General features: G+C 55.1%; 1 protein-coding gene across 3 annotated transcripts in view; it reads left to right on the top strand.

Annotated features, from left to right (window-relative positions):
* RPS6KA2 (ribosomal protein S6 kinase A2) overlaps positions 1-19,509 on the top strand; it is a 328,370-nt gene that overhangs the window by 99,121 nt on the left and 209,740 nt on the right. The window contains exon 1 of one of the 3 annotated variants that reach the window (XM_070377019.1): positions 7,109-7,333. The exons of the other annotated variants lie outside the window; for them this stretch is intronic. Coding sequence (XP_070233120.1) covers positions 7,283-7,333 — 51 coding nt within the window. The 5' untranslated portion in view covers positions 7,109-7,282. Of the gene's footprint in view, positions 1-7,108; positions 7,334-19,509 lie in introns of those variants that run through there. 3 annotated transcript variants of the gene reach the window in all.

Genomic DNA, 19,509 nt, shown 5'->3' with positions numbered 1-19,509 from the left:
AGCTATTTTGAAGAACTTCTCAATAATTCTACAGATTGCCGGTTAATCTTTCAGCTATTTTGAAGAACTTCTCAATAATTCTACAGATTGCCGGTTAATCTTTCAGGTATTTTGAAGAACTTCATATGCAGAGTCTCACTACTACGATTCAAGGCTCTCTCCCATCAAGCCCATTAAGGGTTTGATGTGATTTTCCAAGTTTTCCCAGGACTGCCCTGGTGGTTCAGAATCTGCCTGCAGTGCAGGAGACCCAGGTTCAATCCCTGAAGATCCCCTAGAGGAGGGAATGGCTATCCACTCCAGTATTCTTGCCTGGAGAATCCCCTGGACAGAGGAGCCTGGTGGGCTACAATCCCTGGGGTTGCAAACAATCAGACACAACTGCTCGCCTTTCACCGTTTCTCCCCCACCTGACCCTCTGCTGACCGTGGGTGCACACTCTTCTGCACCCCCCGTTTGTAGGCGTGCGTCCTGTTGTTTCCGCCTGTAGGTGTCCAGGGTTTTGCTTTCCCTTCCGCCTACCTAAGCAGTTGACCCCTTGCCCCTGTAACCTATCCTTAGGCATTCGGGGAGGGTCTCCAGGCGGCACAGTGTGGGGTGGGTGGGCCATACGTTGTACTAATGCTTAACTTCCTTTACTGCTAGAATGTTCTCCAGAGACGGTACAGCAGTATACCAGAAGAGCTGCATGAAGTTCTTTATTTATCCCCATATTCACAAACATTTTTTTTTAATTGGCTTAAACCAAAACAAATTTATTGTCTCGCAGTTCTGGAGCTTAGGTCCAAAGTCAGGGTGTTGGTAGGTCCAAGCTTCCTGAGCCACCTGTAGGGGGATCTTCCTGGCATCCTCCAGCTTCTGTCCCCATGATCCTTGGCCCCCATGTTCCAGGCATCCCTGGGGTCTCTGCCCCTGAGGTCACATGGGCGTCTTCCTTCTGTGTCTCTCTGCTTGTAAGAAGGACTCCAGTCCAGGGACTCCCTGGTGGTCCAGTGGTTAAGAATTCACCTTGCAATGCAGGGGACACGGGTTCCATTCCTGGTTGGGGAACTAAGATCCCACATGCCGGGAGCAGCTAAGGCCGTGCGCTGCGGCCACTGAAACCATGGGCCACAGTGGGAGCGCCTGTGAGCCACGGTGAAAGATCCCACGTGACGCAGAGAGGGTCCCAGGTGCTGCAGCTCAGACCCGATGGAGACACGGGAGGAAGAAAACATTCAGAAAGAGGCTCCAGGCCTGTTGGATCAGGACCCCCCCTGAGGACCTCACCCTCACTTGACAAGGTCCAGTTCACAGGCCCCGGTGACGTGGGGACGTGTGCGTGGCCATGACAGGTTATCTGCTCACCGACTCTTGGTGCGGTTACACTTAAGTTTATATGATGGTTGTAAAGTGACATCTCCTTATTTTTTTTTCCTGATTTTTTTCTCCTTTCCCTATTTTTTCTCATGACGAGAAATGTCATATGTTCTGTGTAGTGAGTTGAGGATGTCTTTAATTCATGAGAATGTCATGCTTTCTAGTCATGTAGATTTCTGTTGCTCCCAACTGTTTTCATAATTTTTCTATTTCCTGATTGATTTCTGTCTTTTACATTCAGTAAAACAACATTAAGTAGGATAAGTACATCATGTGATTACTGACACGGAAAAAGTAATTGATAAAATTTTGACATATAAGTTTGGTAAAGACTTTGTTTATTGTAGGCATAGAAAAATGCTGTTAATGTTTAAGCAGATTTTATATCCCTCAATCTTTTTGGACTTTCATTAGTTTTAAGCCCGTCTGTTCTATCGGGATTTCTGTGGTTAGGATCGTGTCATCTGCCCGTAAGAATCTGCGAATTCTTTCAACTCCCCCCCTCCAAACCAGAATGAGTCTGCCACTCATGTCTTTTCTACCTCCCCCCACCGTCCCCGCTCTCCTTTTGTCTCACTGTGTTGTAAGGACCTTTGTTAAACAGTTGTCATGTTAATGAGAATGCTTGATTCTGATTTTAAGTTTTTTTCCACCAAGTGTGAAATCTGCTCAATGTTTTGGGAATGTGGCCACATTGAAGATGTTTTCTTCTACTCTGAGTTTTCTGAAAGAGCTTAGGTGGAGGGTGTTGCAGGAAGGGGGACCCCTTCAGGGCCCGAACCTGGGCTCTTGTCTAACACTCAGAAATGAATTGTCCAAGGAGACACACGTGCTTACAAAGCAGAGACTTTATTGGGAAAGGGCGCCCGGTGGAGCGCGGGAGAGTGAGGGAACCCAGGAGGACTGCTCTGCCACGTGGCTCGCAGTCTCGGGTTTTCTAGTGATGGGATTAGTTTCCGGGTTGTCCTTAGCCAATCATCCTGACTCAGAGTGCTTCCTGGTGGCACACGCCTTGTTCAGCCGAGATGGATGCCAGCGAGAAGGATTCTGGGAGGTGGTCGGCATGTGGTGTCTCCTTTTGACTTTTCCTGAACTCTTCCGGTTGGTGGAGGCTTACTACTTCCGTGTTCCTTTCCAGGACCTTCTATCGTAAAACAACTCAGGCAAATGGTGACCATGGTGCCTGGCCAGGGTGGGTGGTTTCAGTCAGCGTGCGTCCCCTAACAGTGACGTGCTCAGAGGGCCATTTCTTTGGGGTGGCTCTGGCCACTGCATCTGGAGGGTCCAGTGAGGGTTTTCTGCAGGGGCCCACGTCCTAGAGGCAGCAGCCTGTGTCAGGAGGGTGGGTGGTGGTGGAGACAAAGGGCGACGAGTCATTGGAGAATGGCTTAAAGGGAGACTGGTGGGGGTTGGTGATAGACAGGGCAGGAGGAGGATGGCCGGCAAGGTCCAGGATGTCTGCTCGCTCTTGGTTTGCATGGCTGGATGGACACCACTGTGGGGGCAGGGGACACGGTAAGAGGTGCTGACTGCCCTAAGTCACACTGACACGCCTTCCAGATGCTCAGCATAGGATGCTGCATAGACACTGCACAGAGGCACCCAAAGCAGAGGAGGATCTGGCTCAGTGTAGACTCGGGCTTCAGTGAAAGCGGATGGGTAGGGACCCCTGGGAAGCCAGCGTGAACTTTAGGATTTTAGATGTTCTAGGGGGAAGGAAACAGAACAGCAGAAACAGAAGCCGTGATCAGACACAGTGAGAAATGACCAGGAAAGATCAGAATACCCAGTTTTCAGAAGTGATGGTCTTGCAGGGGAAACTGAAGCGGCTCCCATTCAGGCAGAAAAGTTTTTTCCTAAGGGCTAAACAGTGCATCAAAAGTGTAGCGGTTGTACCTAAGTGTCTAGATAAGTGAATCATTCCAAACTCCTCAGAGTTTAGTAACAAACACAAACTATTAAGAAGTGAATATATTTTAGGCACTTGAATTATAACTCCATACATCCACCACCATAACTGGAGTCAGTGAGCCACTGAATGCAATGAGCTATTTTGCCTTTGAAGTTTTCCAGAATGGATTATGTCTCTGTAAAGTAACACGTGTTCTTGAGAAACCTTGAATCGTGCAAAATCATCTGCTGAAAATAGCAAGGATTTGGGGAAATGGAGTGTTGGGATCGAATACTCAAAACCTTGGAATCTTTGTAACCAGAGCACGAGGTGCTCAGTCACTCAGTCGTGTCCGACTCTCTGTGACCCCACAGACTGTAGCCCACCAGGCTCCTCTGTCCATGGGATTCTCCAGACAAGAGTACCGGAGTCGGTTGCCATGCCCTCCTCCAGGGGACCTTCCTGACCCAGGGGTTGAGCCTGCATCTCTTATGTCTCCTGCATCGGCAGACAGGTTCTTTACCACTAGCACCATCTGGGAAGCCCAGAGCACTAACCCCTCACAACCCCTCCACCCAAACTCAGTCCTAGTAAAGATACCCTTGTATGGAGAAACGCGTGTTAAATTCCTAATACATGAAACGCTGCGGTGTGCACAGAACTTCACTGTAATGAAGAGAAAGGCGACGGCAGCCTGGTGGGCGAGCAGGGGGTGGAGTGGGGAGGCTGGCCCTGCAGGCGGGGACAGAGGTGGGCGGCCTCAGGGCGGCGTGCTGGGCCGTCTCTGCCCATTTCCTCTGACAAAGATCCAGGAGGCCCCTGTGACGTAGACGCTTTCACAGCTGAACACGTGACCAAACAGGACCAAGAGGGACCGCGTGGGGTCAGAGGGCGTCGTTTCCAGAGGGGCGCGCCTCTGTGTCCTGCCCTGCTCTCCCGGGTCCATGTCCAGCGTGGGGACTTGGAATCGCCGTGTGCTGGGGACGTTCGCGGGGCCCACTGCAGCTTTTACGTTACGTTCCCACGTCATCAGTCCCAGCTCCGTTGGAGAACCTGCATTTTATAAAACATGTGCCCCCAGCAAACCAGCTGTGTTTCACAGGCAGCTTGCAAGTGTCTAGACGCCGTTTGCTTGTGTAGAGGCCAGGTGGTGGGGGATGCTGGCAGCGTGTCTTCTGGAAAGAGAAGCTGACCTTGACCCACCCTGCCTGCAGACTGCGCGTGAGCAACACCCGCTCTGGCTCCTCTAGCTGTAGATCTTCTTGTAAGTGTGAGGGGCGTTTGTGTCTGTTATTTATGATCCGGTTGAGTTTATCCTAATTATTTGAGAGATGCGTGTGGTTCTTTCCAGACGCAGCGCTCATCTCTTATGTAAAATCAACTTCCGATTCCTCGATCGTGACAAACATGAGCCAAAACTCTTCCAAAAGCTGAAAATAATATCCAGAATTAAAGTCCTTCCGAAGACAGCAGCTAGAAGAATGGAGAGCAGGTCCCTAAAGCAAACGTTCCCTGAGGAAGAGATGCCAGGGTCTTCCAGTTTTTAAGCAGGTGCATTTCCTAGTCTTGTAATTTATTTCCCCCTCCTTTTGTTTTTCCTTGAGTGGAAAAAATTAACACCTTAAAGCAGAAAGGTATGCTGTAGGTTAATTGAATTATAGCAAAGAAGTCAGAAGCTGCCAGCTCTTCTGAATTGCAGTTACAGGAAATAAGCTTTGCATCCTTCTATGCAAAACCCGGGTTCTTTGATTCCCTGCCGCGTGTCACGTTTTCTGCTTCTTTGTGTTTCTTCCGTGAAGAAATTTTGAGCAACTGAGGGGGATAGTTGAGAAGGAAAGATGTGCTGTGTGTGATGCGGAGTCTGAGACCAGTGGCCCCTCCGGAGGACAGCCTTTCTCCTGTGACACGGAGTTGACCTGCTTCAGCTCCGACGGTAGACTCACTCCCCTCCGAGGCTGTGCCACCGATGAGCGTGTTGTCTGCGGTCTAGTCGCCAAGTTCCGTCCGCAGCTCCGTCAAATCATGTTCTTTACTTCCTCAGGAAGTTAATACTTACAGTCTTTGGATTTATAAGTAGTGGTCTCAGTTCTTGTGAATTGAACCCTGTGTGCAAGATAAGGGTGTCAGTCCAAACAAAGCTGTGCCCCGACCCCGTGGCCCACAGCATAGCACAGAAAGATGAGCAACCTTCAAAATGTCTGGATATTCCTGCAATGACATAATTGGGAAAGCGGGTTTTAATCAACACGTGGAGCCGTGACACCTGCCTGCGGACAGGCGTTCCGAGGGCAGTAAACCGAGGCCGATAACACGGGTGGTAACAGGGCTTTGCCCGTATTGCGTGGTGAGGTGAGTCATGGTTAGAAAGCGCCTGTGGACGTTTAGCAGATTCAGAGAGACGCGCTCATCGGGGAGACAGAGCCGCGGGCCTGCGGCTGCACAAAGCTCCGTGAGTCTTCGAGGGGAAGCTGATGGGGGGGGGTCCCTCCGAGCAGAGGTTGGGGGAGACGGTGTGTTGAGGATGAGCCTTGAGGTCAGACGCGTCCAGGGCTTATGAAGTGGGTAGGGTGACAGAGTCCAGGGGAAGTAGCTCCCGGGAGGCATTCTCAGGGCACAGCTTAGGCGCGGCCGCTTCCTGTGGTCCTAATGAGAAGGAAAAGAGAGAATTGTTTCTGAAACTCCTATCTGGGGACTTCCCCGATGATCCAGTGGTTAAGACTCTGTGCTCCCAATGCAGGGGGCGCAGGTTTGACCCTTGCTGGGGGAGCTAGATCCAACAGGGCACACAGCTTGACCTAAAAAAAAAATTCCAGTCTGCTCCCCCCAGTGGCTTTCCCAGGGAAGTTTGGGAAAGAGCAGGTGGGGAAGGCTGGAAGCAGACACCCAGGGGAGTGACACAAATCCCTCACCACGGCATCAGAGCAATTATTGTATGAATTCCCTTATTGTTTCTTTTAAATTTCTTTATTTTTTAACTGAAGGATAATTGCATTACAGAATCATGTTGGTTTCTGCCAAACACCAACAGGAATCAGCCATAGGTATACATATGTCCCCTCCCTCTCAAATTGCTTTTATTTTGCTGCTTTCTCCTGAAAGTGCTGCACCGATTAAGCTGTTCTTGGCAAAGCACAGTGGCTGTGGCTGAGATTTCAAACTGCTGGACATGCTGTGCTAACCAGGAAGCAGAACGCCGTGAGGTGGAGTTAGCCCACCGTGTCCCGTCCAAGGCGGTGGGTGCGATGCTAATGGTGTAGGTTTGGTTTTTTTTAAACCATATCGTTACAAAACTGCTGGGGATGCTTTGTGAACAATTAGATGCTTGTGGCCACAGATCTGGAGAGAGGCTGTGCTCTCGGAGACTCAGGAGGGCAGCCTGGATGCGAGGAACAGGGAATCCTCCATGGCTTCGTGGTCGAGCTGTGTGGCCTCCTGGCTGAGTCCTCGCCGTGTTACATTTCTTCGGGGGAGGCGCTCCCCAGGGTGCAAGGAGGTCGGTTTCAAAATGACAAGAGCAGCGTCTCCAAGAAAAAGATGCCTAGAAACAGTATCAACAGCGACTTTAAAAATCCCTTTCTTAGCAGCCGCTTTGCAGCCTCCCGGGTGAGAGGACGGACCAGGACACTGGATGTGGTGGTGGGACCAGTGCCCACCGCCCCGAGCTGCCCGCCCCCTTGGCTGCACGCCAGTGGCTCGCTCAGGACGGACAGGCTGGCAGCAGAGCAGGTGGCCAGCCTTGGCGAGCTGGCCACCCCGTGGAAAGAGCAGGCCCTATATTAAGCAAATGACCCCAGGGCGCTTGATTAAGTCAGTTACTAAACGCGGTTCTGACTTACTCTTGCCCTGAGGAAGCAGGGCCATGCCCTCGCTACCCCCCCATCTTTGGGGTGATGCCCGCCGAGAACCGGCCTGAATGTTTACAAACGTCTCTTGGAGGTTCACTCTGCCACGTGGAGGAGTCAGAGCCTACATGCCTGAGGGGAAGGCTGCGTGGCTCCCCAGCACAGCTGACCTCCCTTCCCAAGAGGGGACATGCTCTCCCGCCTGCGGCAAGCCTTCTCCAGAGCCTACGGGGCATTGCTAGTAAGTACCCCGGCTTGCGTCATGAAGGAGCCCTCGGGAGGGGCCACAGCTCTCTTTTCAAAACGATGTCCAGTCCTATTTGGGAGCCAAACCGGCCGGTCACTTAGGGTGATGGATTTTCAAAGGCATGCATGACGTTTGTAAGCCTTTTTGCCACCTCTTCTTATTTTATCTGATATGAAACTGAGAGCCTGATTTCTGAAACAGTCACTTTTCTCATTTTATCTCCGTTTGGGCCCAGTCTCATTCCCCGTTATTTCTGCTTGCCTTTCCACCTTCCCTCGCCGGAGCGCCCGTCCTGTGGAGCGTTCGCCCTCTGTCCCATTGCTTGATCTTGTTCGCAAACCTCGCTCATGCCCGGGTGCTCCTGTGTGCCTGCTCCCGGGCTGCGTGCTTGCAGGGGGCGTCCCCTGGTGTCACTCCAGTGAGGGTGACTTCAGTCTGTCTGGAGCTTGAGCATCTGGTCGGGGGAGCTGTGTTCACTTCTCTGTTTCTCCCGTACTTCTCTCCACTTTCCTGTTTTATCCTACTTTTCTCCTCTCCTCCCTGCGCTCCCTTCCCTAAGACGGCAGGTCCTGGGGGGTAACTGTCGGCTGGTCTGGGCCTGGTCTGGGGACTTGGTCTCCAGGACCCTCACACCTGCCTCTCCAGTTCCTCCTCTCACATGTCGTTTGCTGTAAGTGCTTCTCGGCTCATTTGTGGTTCTCTGTCCTGTTACGGTCCCAGATAAAGGGGATGGTTTCACTGGTCAGCACAGCTTCCTGGAGCATCTTGAATGCTGCAGGATCCTGTGGCCTGGGCAGCTTCCTCCCCGCCTCCCGTGGTGGCCTGGGCGGCTTCCTCCCCGCCTCCCATGGTGGCCTGGGCGGCTTCCTCCCCGCCTCCCGTGGTTCTTGCTCTTCTAATCTGTGAATAAGGACTTCCCTGGTGGCTCAGCGGTAATGAATCCACCTGTCCATGCAGGAGATGCAGGTTCAATCCCTGGGTCAGAGAGATCCCCAGAGAAGGAAATGACCACCCACTCCAGTATTCTTGCCTGGGAAATCTCATGGACAGAGGAGCCTGGTAGGCTACTGTCCATGGGGTCGCAAAGAGTCAGACATGACTTAGCACGCAAAACGCAAAACACACATGACTGTCACATGTCAGAGCTGCATACACGCCTATCACGACAGACGACAGGCTTCCCACTGGCGATGCCTGGATCTTATTATGTGTAAAGCCACCAAGAAAACACATAAACGATGCTGTTGATAATCATCGATACTGAACACTATTTATAACCAAGTGAACCCCTATTTAATGTTTTCAACTAACGTTCTTTATAAAACACAGCCACGGAGATGGGCAAGTCAAGTGGGAAGGCTTGTGAGCATCCGTCCACAGCAGGAATGTTCAGAGAGCAGGGAAAGGGCCGCTCGTGTCTCCCCACACCACGTGTAGTGTGTCTTCACACGTCCGAGATGAGGACTGGCCGTGGAAAGGAGCAGTGTCTGCTCTGTAGGGCCTATGCTCCCATTTTACAGATGAAAAGGTGGAGGTTTCTCCAGAGGAGGTGAGTTGCTCAGTTACCCAGATGGTGGTGAAACCAGAGTGCAGCTCACACAGGGAAACTGCAGGGCAGAGACCACCCCCCACCCCTGCCCAGGCAGCCCAGCCCCAGTGACAAGCCCCCACCTCCCACAGAGAGGGGAGCCATGCCCACACGCCCAGTGACACTGCCTCCAGGGGTGGGGCGCCGGGCTGCCTGTGCCACTGACGCTGGGCAGGTGTCTGTCTTTAGAGGGTCTGAGGCCGTCAGAGCCGTCCATGGCCGTCACCACATAATACAGCATCCGGGCTCGTCAGCGTCTGCTTTCCCCACACACCGGGGCCCCGGTGGCCTTCTGCGCCAGCGGATCTGTCTGCACGTTAGCCCTGTGGCTGGGGTGGGCCACATCCCGGAGCAGACCCGGGGAAGAGCGAGGCTCTGCTCTAGATGCTTCCTGAACGTGCGTGACAGCCTCCGGGCAGGGCTGCCAGCGATGGAGCTGATGACAGGCCCAGGGTGTGAGGTGACCACGGGCGGGAGGGGTCCCTGACCCGGGCCGTTGGGTGCGTGGGGCAGGGCTGTCCGGTGTCTCACCTTTATCCTCCCCCTCCACTCGGGCCTTCCCTGGACTGGGGACCTCCCGAGACCCAGAGAGGGACGTGCTCAGGACTCCAGGCTCTGCCAGCCGGACCAGGGCTGCAGAGGTGCTGGTGGTCCCGCCCCAACTGCCCGTCAGTCAGCCTGGAGGCTCAGGACCAACTTGGCAGTGGCTTCCCCGGTCACCACCTCTCTCTGCAGCAGGGGGCGTCCTCCAGAGCAGGTGGACACCCACCGTCCCAGCACCCTGCCCGGGGCCTGGGCTCAGCCCCTGGCAGTGAGGGCCTGGAAGGTACCAGCTCCCTGAGCTATGAGTGGAGGGTTCCTTTAGAGGTACCAAATATGTGTTTAGGAATTATGCGGGGAGCTTATTTAAATGAACTTATTTATAAAACATGTATGGATGTGAGAGTTGGACTGTGAAGAAGGCTGAGCGCTGAAGAATTGATGCTTTTGAACTGTGGTGTTGGAGAAGATTCTTGAGAGTCCCTTGGACTGCAAGGAGATCCAACCAGTCCATCCTAAAGGAGATCAGTCCTGGGTGTTCATTGGAAGGAATGATGCTAAAGCTGAAACTCCAGTACTTTGGCCACCTCATGCGAAGAGTTGACTCATTGAAAAAGACTCTGATGCTGGGAGGGATTGGGGGCAGGAGGAGAAGGGGACGACAGAGGATGAGATGGCTGGATGGCATCACCGACTCGATGGACATGAGTCTGAGTGAACTCCGGGAGTTAGTGATGGACAGGGAGGCCTGGTGTGCTGCGATTCATGGGGTCGCAAAGAGTCGGACACGACTGAGCGACTGAACTGAACTGAACTGATTTATAAAACAGACCTACAGACATGGAAAACAAGCTTGCAGCTATCGAAGGGGAAAGGAGCAGAGGGGGATAAATTAGGAGGTTGGGATTAATATCGGTGCTGTGCTCAGTTGCTCAGTTGTGTCTGACTCTTTGTGACCCCATGGACTGTAGCCCGCCAAGCTCCTCTGTCCATGGGATTTCCCAGGCAAGAATACTGCAGTGGGTTGCCATTCCCTTCTCCAGGGGATCTTCCTGACCCAGGGATTGAACCAGCATCTCTTGTGTCTCCTGCATTGGCAGGCGGGTGTTTTATCACTGAGCCTCCTGGGAAGCCTATAACATACACACACTACTATATATAAGATGGGCTTCCCTGGCAGCTCAGCTGGTGAAGAACCTGCCTGCAATGCAGAAGACCTGGGTTCGATCCCTCGGTCAGGAAGATCCCCTGGAGGAGGGCGTGGCAACCCACTCCAGTATTCTTGCCTGGAGAATCCCATGGACAGAAGTGCCTGGCGGTCACAAAGAGTCAAACATGACTGAGCGACTGAGCACATATATAAGGTAGATAACAACAAAGATCTATTGTATGGCACAGGGAACTCCACTCAGGATTTCGTGATAACCTACAAGGGAAAAAAATCTGACGAAGAATAAACACATATGTATGTATAGCTGAAAAACAGTGCCGTGTGTCTGAAACTGAGGTAATATTGTAAATCAAGTGTGCTTCAGGTTTTAAAAATGGCTGTTGGATGTTGTCCGACGCCTTTTAGCCCCCAAGAATATGGGGATAAGGGAATGCACGTGGCTCCTAGCAGCTGAAGCGGTCGTATCTGCCACCCGCAGCTCTCCCGAAGGGTCTGGGGGGCGAGGGCACAGCGGGAAGGGCCTGCCCGGGAGGCGCCCTGGGGAACTGCCGTGACGCTGGCCGGCCTCAGCCTCCTCTGCATCCTCTGCTTTACCTGCTCATCCAAGTAGACGGGGGGTGGGTGTTCCCACGGCTCCCATTTGTGTTGCCCTTTTCCTCATCAGACGGAGGGGACGCATGCAGTCTGTGTCGGAGGTCTGAGTCGGAGATTTCCCTGAAAACCTCACAATCTCTGTTCTCAACCCCAGGCGCCCAAGTCTGAGCGTCTCTTCCTCTGAATTCAGGTGTGAGTTCTGTTTGCAGAAGGGGAACCACTCCTCCTGCAGCAGGAGAGATGGTGTAAATGCACACGGAGGCGGGAGGGACCGGGGTGGGGAGACCAGCGGGTTTGTGGCATGAAGCCTTAGGAATGGCCGCCTTTCTGCCCGGAGTGGAGTCTGGGGATGGCTCTGATGCCGGCAGGTCTTGTGAGGGGCACAGAGGAAGATGCTGCCCTCAGGTGGAGCCGGCTTCCCTTGCAGTGGTTCCGGGCGTTAGGACCGAAGAAGGTGAGAGCTGCGTCTGCTCACCTGAAGCTCTCGTCTCCATCCTGACACCCCCGTGGAGGCCGGCCGGGCAGAGCCCCCTTCTCAGGAAACGTGGGTCATTGGACAGGAACAGCCGAGGTGAGCAGCAGCCCGTCTGGCAGCTGCTTCTTGGAGAAACAGGGATCGAGGGTGCTGGGAGTGTGAGCCACCGGATGCTGGGAGATGCTGCCCCGTGGGCAGAGGGGTCCTGTCTGCTCAGAAAGAGCTGAGCCCCGTGAATGCTGGGGAATTGCACCCTGAGCTGGCGATGGGGAGTGACAGTGCGCGGCGGTGTCTGGAGGCACTGGCGCCCACGGGGGCCTCCTCGGTGTTCCCAGAGCCTTAGCTCCCCGACCCGCGAGCTCTTCTTCAGGAAGACATGCAGAGGAGGGGGCGGGAAGGGTCTGGGCCTGGGGAGGTGGGCACTCTCTGTGCAGGAGGTCGGGGTCTGCGGGGGGACAGGGTGCCCTCAGGACCCCCGGGGCTGTCCCAGGGGCTGGACTGGGTGCTTGGCCTGGGGTCCCTCCTTCCTGGAGTGGCAAGACCAGTGACGTCCTTGCCCTTCACACCACACATCTCTGTCCGCCTGGCAGGTCGGGGCATCTTCCTCGGCCTTTGGCCTCCACCTCGAAGGGCTTCCCTCTGCATCATGAGCCCTTAGCTGCTTCCTCAGGCCCAGGTTCTGTCGATGACTGTGACTTCCTGGGACTCATGTGTGCGTGGGTGTGCAGGTGTGTGCAGCTGTGTCCATGCAGGTGTGCAGTGGGGACCCACAGCTCACACTCCCTGGACCCCTGATCCCCGTGCTGGTCCACGCCCTCCCCGCGTTTCACTTCCAACCTCTCTCTTGCTGCTTTCGTGACAAATACGTTCTCACCCCAGCACGTGCTGCTGTGTGCTAAGTAGCTTTGGTCGTGTCCGACTCTTGGCAACCCTGTGGACTGCAGCCCGCCAGGCTCCTCTGTCCATGGGGATTCTCCAGGCAAGAACACTGGAGTGGGCTGCCATGCCCTCCTCCAGGGGATCTTCCCGAGCCAGGGATCAAACCCGAGTCTCTTACATCTACCTGCACTGGCAGGTGGGTTCTTTACCACTAGCACCTCCTTGGAAGCCCCTTAAGTCATTGTGAAAGTGTTAGTTGCTCAGTCGTATCTGACGCCTTCACCCCAGGTCTCGCCCTAACTCACTGACTCTGTGATGTTAGCAGAGCCAGTTAGTCTCTTTGGACCTTAGATTTTGTATCTGCAAAGTGAAGTTGAGGTAAAACCCGAGGTTCTTTTTTTGAATTGATGGATAGTTGATTTAGAATATTGTTAGTTCCAGGGCTACATAAAATCAAATTGGGGTTTTCGCAGATTATATTCCATTTTAGGTTATTATGACATATCAGGTATAAATCCCTGTGTTATACAGTAAATCCTTGTTGCTCAGAGATCTAAAATTCTGATTCCTCACTTAAAAGACAGGTATTAGCCGTGCGCCAGGCACTGTCCTGACTGCATTCCACATGATGATTCGTCTATTCCTCCTAATTCTCAGGAGGGCTGCACAATTACTCTCCCGTTTCACAGATAAGGAAACCGAGGCGAGTGTGTCGGTGGCTGTAAGCTCGTTCCCAAGCTCACCTCGAGTACGGGATCGTTTCGGGCAGCTGACCCGGGCATTTCCTGTGCCACCCAGCTGTACTCTGCCAGCCTCTCCTGCACCCCCCCACCCCCGCCCAGGTGCCATGTCACCACCTGCCCCTCGATCAGCCAATTTTCTTCCCTCAAAACCCAGTGGTGAATAATCACTTCTGCCCGTTGCTGAGCAGCTACGAGTGGGCGTGGTGGGGATCCCCGAGCACTGACTTAGGACCAGGGGTCACCGCCAGCCTCTCCAGGAGGCCCTGCCCTCCGCAGGGGCGAGGCTCGCCAGTGGGAATGCGGTGTCCTGGCAGGGACCATGGGGGGAGGGCGCAGCCTGCCCCGGGCTGGCCCCAGGTCCCCCCAGTGCAGCGGCTCCAGCAGATTCAGGGTCCTTCCCACCCCCAGACGCCCTGGCGCACAGCCCTGGGGAGCAGGGAGACACCGTGGCTCAGAAGGGCGGGCAGAGAAGGAGAGGGATCACCCCTCCACCCAGCACACCCTCCCTCCTCAGCCCAGGTCCACGTCCTCCTCTCGTGTCCACGTCCTCCTCTCATGTTCAGTCCCCCCACCACCTCCTTCCATCCCCCCACACCCATCCCCCCCACTGGCTCATCCCAAGCTGGGAGGTCTGGACCAGGGATGAACCCCTCCCACTAACGGGACCCTCGGGTGCAGGCTGGCATCCTTGGTGGTGAGCACACATGCAGTCCACACTCCAAGATGTTGCTAGCGAACACGGTTTCGCGGCTGCGCTCACACAGACCCGGACAGTCTTTCGCGCCGGGCGGCGTCGAGAGCCTCCTGCCGCGTGCTAAGACGCTGCTTGCCCTCTTCCAACAATCCCAGATTTAGTTTCTGTGAGTGTGCTGTGTTCGCTTCTTAGCACAGAAAATCAAAGTCTGAGAAGCCACATCTGAGCAAATAAAAGTGATTGGGCTTCATGCAAATCAAACAATCCTGCAAACTAGCTCCCCGGGAAAACAAACACAGTAACGTCAGCTGGACATCAGCAGTTTTATCAAAGTTTTTGGGAAACTCCCTCTAAACCACCTCCATCTTTTCAGTTTAGAGGCAGGAAATCCCACGGCCTCTGAGAGTCTGGCCCTGACACACGCAGCTGCAGGGGGCATGCCCAGGTCGGGACAGGGCTACTGGGCTTTCAGGAATGGTCTGTCAAGAACCCCGAGTTACCCTCCGTAAGAGTAGCTTACACTGGGTAAACTGCTGAGCATGTGGCTGTGCGGTGGGGTCCACAGTGTCATGGCCCTCGTCTGAGAGCCAGGTGTGAAGAGTGCACCCGCCTCTCAGCCTGAGGTCGGGCTCCGCTGAGATAAGACTGGGGCCCTGGCCACCCTGCTACGGCTCCCCCAGATGCCCAGTGGACAGGGCTGTCGTGATGGAGGCCTTCACAGTGTCAGAGCCGGCTGCGGGGTTGGGGAGGGGAGGGGCGAGTGGCTGCACTGCCCTTTCTCTCTCCTCGAGCAGCGGTGCACAGGCGGGCCGGTGGTGCGGAGTCGTGGCCGGCTGTCTCCCTTCTACGTGGGTTGTTCCAGCAGCGCAGGGAAGGGCTGCCCTGAGAGGTGACCTGCAGCGGCCTCTCGGTCCTTCCCCACTCGATGTAGACGTGGTGGAAACACAGACGAGAGACGCAGAGTCTCCGGCAGTCCAGGCAGACTTCCTGGAAGAAGTGGTGTGTCTCACGGAAGAAACGGGGACGGGCCAGTGGGGAGCAGGCAGGAGCACAGGAGGAGGCAGGCTGGGGCACCAGGGGCCGTGGGTGTGCCTGGGTCTGTACGTGGAGGCCAGGCTGTGTGCTGAGGACAGGGGGGAGACGGGGCTGGGGTCTCTCCTCTCTGGCCTTAGCAGGGAGGGAGGAGGGGCAGGAGCATATGGTGGCGGTGACCAGGGCACCATCACCTCTGTGGCCCTCGGGGTCCCCTGTCTTCCTGTCCGTGCGTTAAAGCCTCCGTGGGCATCTTCCCAGGGGCTGAGCAGCAGGCCCTGTGGGGCGGGGGCCTCTGCCCCACGCCGACGTCTCCTCTCCCCTAGGACCCCTCTGGGGAAACCGATGGAGCTGTTTGGAGAGAACGTGTTGGATAAATGTTCGCGATGGGAGGTGAAGCTGAGGAGGGCTGGAGATACGGCTTCCTGGGGGACGGAGGTGCCCGGTGGGGTCACTGGGCCCTTTGGGGCAGGGAGCAATGGGACCCCAGCTCTGCCTGGATGGTTCCCTGGCCCGCGGTCCCACACAGTGGGCTCACCCATCCCGTGAGGCCCTTGCAGGATGTGTGGGGGCTGCTCATGCAAAACTCAGGCTCCAGCAGCCTTGGCTGGGAACCCTGCCCAGTGGGCTCCAGGCCTAAGTGCAGGAGGAGCTTGTGGGAAAGAGGGGACCCGTCTGTGTCTGGACCCTGAGGTCAGTCTGAGGGCAGACCCTCAGAGGCCATGTTGCGGCCGGCACTCCCCAGACAGCTCCTAGTTCGTCCCGCGCCGGCTTGCTCCCCCACAGCCTGGCAGCTGGTGGCTAGCAGGGGTTGGGGGCCTGCTACCCCATCTGAGCTCTGGGTCTCTCTGTCCCTGAAGGTTCGAGGTTCCGGGATGCATTCTCCTTCTGTGGTTCTCAGTCGCAGACCCTCTGGGGCATTTCTGCTTAGACAGTGATTTTCCTGACAGGGACCCACTGCCTGGAAAAGGACCTTTATTGATGGATGGAGGGAAGTGTGTTCGTCCTGGGTCATCCTTTGATGAATCACCGATTTATCACAAATGAAACTCGCCATCACGTGGCCCCATGGGATTCTCCAGCCAAGAGTATCGGAGTCGGTTGCCATGCCTTTGTCCCAGGGATCTTCCCGACCCAGGGATCGAACCCATGTTTCTTGCATCCCCTGCATTAGCAGGTGGGTTCTTTAGCACTAGCGCCACCTTGGAAGCCCCTTAAGTCATTGTGAAAGTGTTAGTTGCTCAGTCGTATCTGACTGTTTGTGACCCCGTGGACTGTAGCCCATGAGGCTCCTCTGTCCATGAGTTTTCCCAGGCAAGAATACTGGAGTGGGTTGCCATGCCCTCCTCCAGAGGATCTTCACGACCCAGGGATCGAACCGGGCTCTCCTGCATTTCAGGCAGATTCTTTACCTTCCTAGCTACCATGGTAAATTCAATAATCATTAACACTGAGACAGTTTGTAGCGCTTCCCATCTCTGGAGCTCAGGGAGCCAGGACTGTAGATTGTGACGGACTCTGTGAGTGGATGTCTGTTCCCTGTTCACCCCTTGCTGGATCTGGAGCATGGTGTTACCCTTCCTGCTTTGTCAGTGCTTTCTCCTAATTAAAAGGATTTGTACATGGAAACCCCTGAGGCTCTAGACCGTGATCTGCAGTAGTGTATTTGTGTAGAGACACGGTGGCATCACCGACTCGATGGACATGAGTTTGAGGAACCTCCGGGAGCTGGTGATGGACAGGAGGCCTGGCGTGCTGCAGTCCACGGGGTCGCACAGAGTTGGACACGACTGAGCGGCATGACTGACTGACGGTGTTAGTGGTGGCGGGGGATGTGCTGGCTTCTGTGTTCAGCCTCACCTGCGAGGCTGGTGCCAACAGAGGCCCTCAGGGAGCCCCCAGCAGGTGAGGGACACGGGGCTGCAGTGAGCAGGGGGGCCCCTCTGCAGGAGGGCCGCTCAATGACCTCAGGGCCGGCCTCGTCAGACCAGCGGCTGGGCCGGATGTCCACCCACCGCCAGGCCTTCCTTCCCCCTGATCCCTCATTGAATTTTCTCATTTATCTGTTCACATTTTAAATAGAGCCATGTGGCTCTAAAGCCCACAATAGAAGGGACTTCCCCGGGGTCCAGTGGTTGGGAGTCTGGCGTCCACTGCAGGGGGCATGTGTTCCATCGCAGGTCCGGGAACTAAGATCCCACATGCCTTGCCGTGCAGCAAAGAAAGAAAGCGCCCGATAAAGTCCTTTCAGGAGCGTCGGTTACGGAAGGCCGAGTCTTAGGACAGGGTGGAACCACAGCTGTGTTTCTTCTTGAAGTAGAAGGTCAAAGAACATTCTGAGGACAGACCCACAAAGGGGCTTATTTCTGGTTTCTGATTTCACTTCGGAACGTCTGATAGAGTATCTTGTTGTAGGTGTCAAACGACCCCGGTGTCTTTCATGTCAACTCTGTTTTTCTCAGCGTGCCCCACCTGGCTTAATCTCGGGGTTCCGTTTATTCCCCAGCTGATCACTGAGCCCATTTCTCTCTCTCTCGCTGAGACAGACTCCGGGGGAGCCCCAAGGCCCTGTGCTCTGGCCCCGCCTCCAGAGCCCGCCTTCCCTGCCCGCTGTCGCCGGCTCTCCTGGCCTCGTCCATGCAGGGCCGGCATTCGGGTGGGGGGCTGCAGAGCCCTGTGCTCCAGCGGAGGGGAGATGATGCGCTGGCTCTGATGGCATGAGCTGAGGGTCAGCCGTGGGCAGCGATGCTCATGGTCGTCCGGCAGCCTCTCGGCCACAGTGCGTCATTAAATTAACGGAGCTGAAAGAAGGACGAGGTGGTGATGCGCTTTACGTTTAATCGTGCTTTTATGTTCTCCAGCTCGTTACTGAAGGAAGAGGAGAGGCTGCACACTTCATTGCCTGTGTTTGTTCAGTGGAGGTTTACTCTGGAACGTATTCCGGGGGTAAATAGCCCACAGGTTACACGTACGTCAACATCTGAAAGCGCTTAGAACTTTACTTAAGGATGAGCAGAATCTCATAATTAAACAGTACACTGCATAGGCCACTTTTCTTCTATGGTCTTATTTATCATCTAAGATTTAAACCTGAGCCCCAACCTGAGAGAATGGCCTGGTGGGGCGAGAGGCACGCAGCAGGAAGTGGGTGCAGAGTCCTTCCCGGGACCTCTAGCCAGGGGCCCTGGAGCGGTGGTGGGTGTCCCCAGCTCCTGGGGGTCAGGATGGAACTTTTGTCTCTGGGACAAAGGAGCAACCCTGGAGCAGAAGCTGAGCAGCCGCGACCTGGAGTCTCATGAGGAGGGGCCGGGCGCCATGCAGGATGGGTCCCTCTTGGGTGCCCAGGAGCCCAGGTGTAAACAGCAGCAAGAAGGCCAGGGCAGCGCCAGGGGGCAGGTGTGAGCGAGGAATTGAGCTTAGCCCCGCCAGGCGGGGGACGGGCAGCTTGATGGGGGCTTGGCGCCTGCATCAGGACAGAGCCTGGACGGGGGCCTGGCTTCCATGGGGCAAGGACTCGGCGTACACCACTGCTGCCCAGGCTGCCAGGCGCACCTCGCTCTGCTGGGCAAAGAGGGTCCTTTGTGTTAGGGTCGGCGGAAGTCCAGCATGCGGGCCCACGGAATCTTCTTGTCTTGGAATGTGGTGCCTATTTCTTGTCCTCAGACGATTCTTTCAACTGCAGGACCGTGAGCTGCAGAGTGTTGCTTGTACATCTTCCGGTTTCTCTGAATCTGGTAGCTATTTCATGGAATAGATTATTTTGTTGTTGTGTTAGTCAGTAGACAACTGCTGTTGTAAGCCATGTCTGACTCTCTGTGACCCCAGGGACTGTAGCCCGCCAGGCTCCCCGGTCCATGGGATTCTCCAGGCAAGAGGACTGGAGTGGGCTGCCAGGTCCTGACCCAGGGCCTGAGCCCAGGTCTCCTGCACTGGCAGGCGGTTTCCTTTCCGCCGAGCCACCTGGGAAGTCATTTCCTTCTCCAGGGGGTCTTCCTGACCCAGGGCCTGAACCCAGGTCTCCTGCAGTGGCAGGCGGCTTCCTTTCCGCTGAGCCACCTGGGAACCCTGCAGATTCTTGTGTTCTTGCTCTGTGCTCACTTCTGGCTTTTCTCTTTCACTCCCCTCCTGTCTTTAGTCTTAACTGTGGAACAAAGACTTAGAGCAGCGACAGGTAAGAAGAGACAGAGGAGACAAGTAACCGACAGGGGAGAACACTCCTGGTTCCAGAACTGCTGAGTCGGCCCAGACGAGCCTCCCGTAATTAGGGACAGGAGGAGAGTGCCCCGAGGCTGGAGCGTTTCTGATTTTCTGCTGGAGAAGCTTGGCCAGCATGCGGGTTGCAGAGTGTCCCGTGTTACTTTTTCAGTCTCTTTTTGGCTCTGTCCTGCATGTTGTCTCAGATTTTCTAGGTTTGCATTGTCTTAGATGGCAAGTCTAGGTGAAAATATTTATAT

Source organism: Bos mutus, chromosome 9 (assembly GCF_027580195.1).
Source record: "Bos mutus isolate GX-2022 chromosome 9, NWIPB_WYAK_1.1, whole genome shotgun sequence".
Classification (NCBI taxonomy): domain Eukaryota; kingdom Metazoa; phylum Chordata; class Mammalia; order Artiodactyla; family Bovidae; genus Bos; species Bos mutus.
The sequence above is the reverse complement of the archived record's forward strand: the minus strand, read 5'-3'. Positions and strand labels throughout refer to the sequence as shown.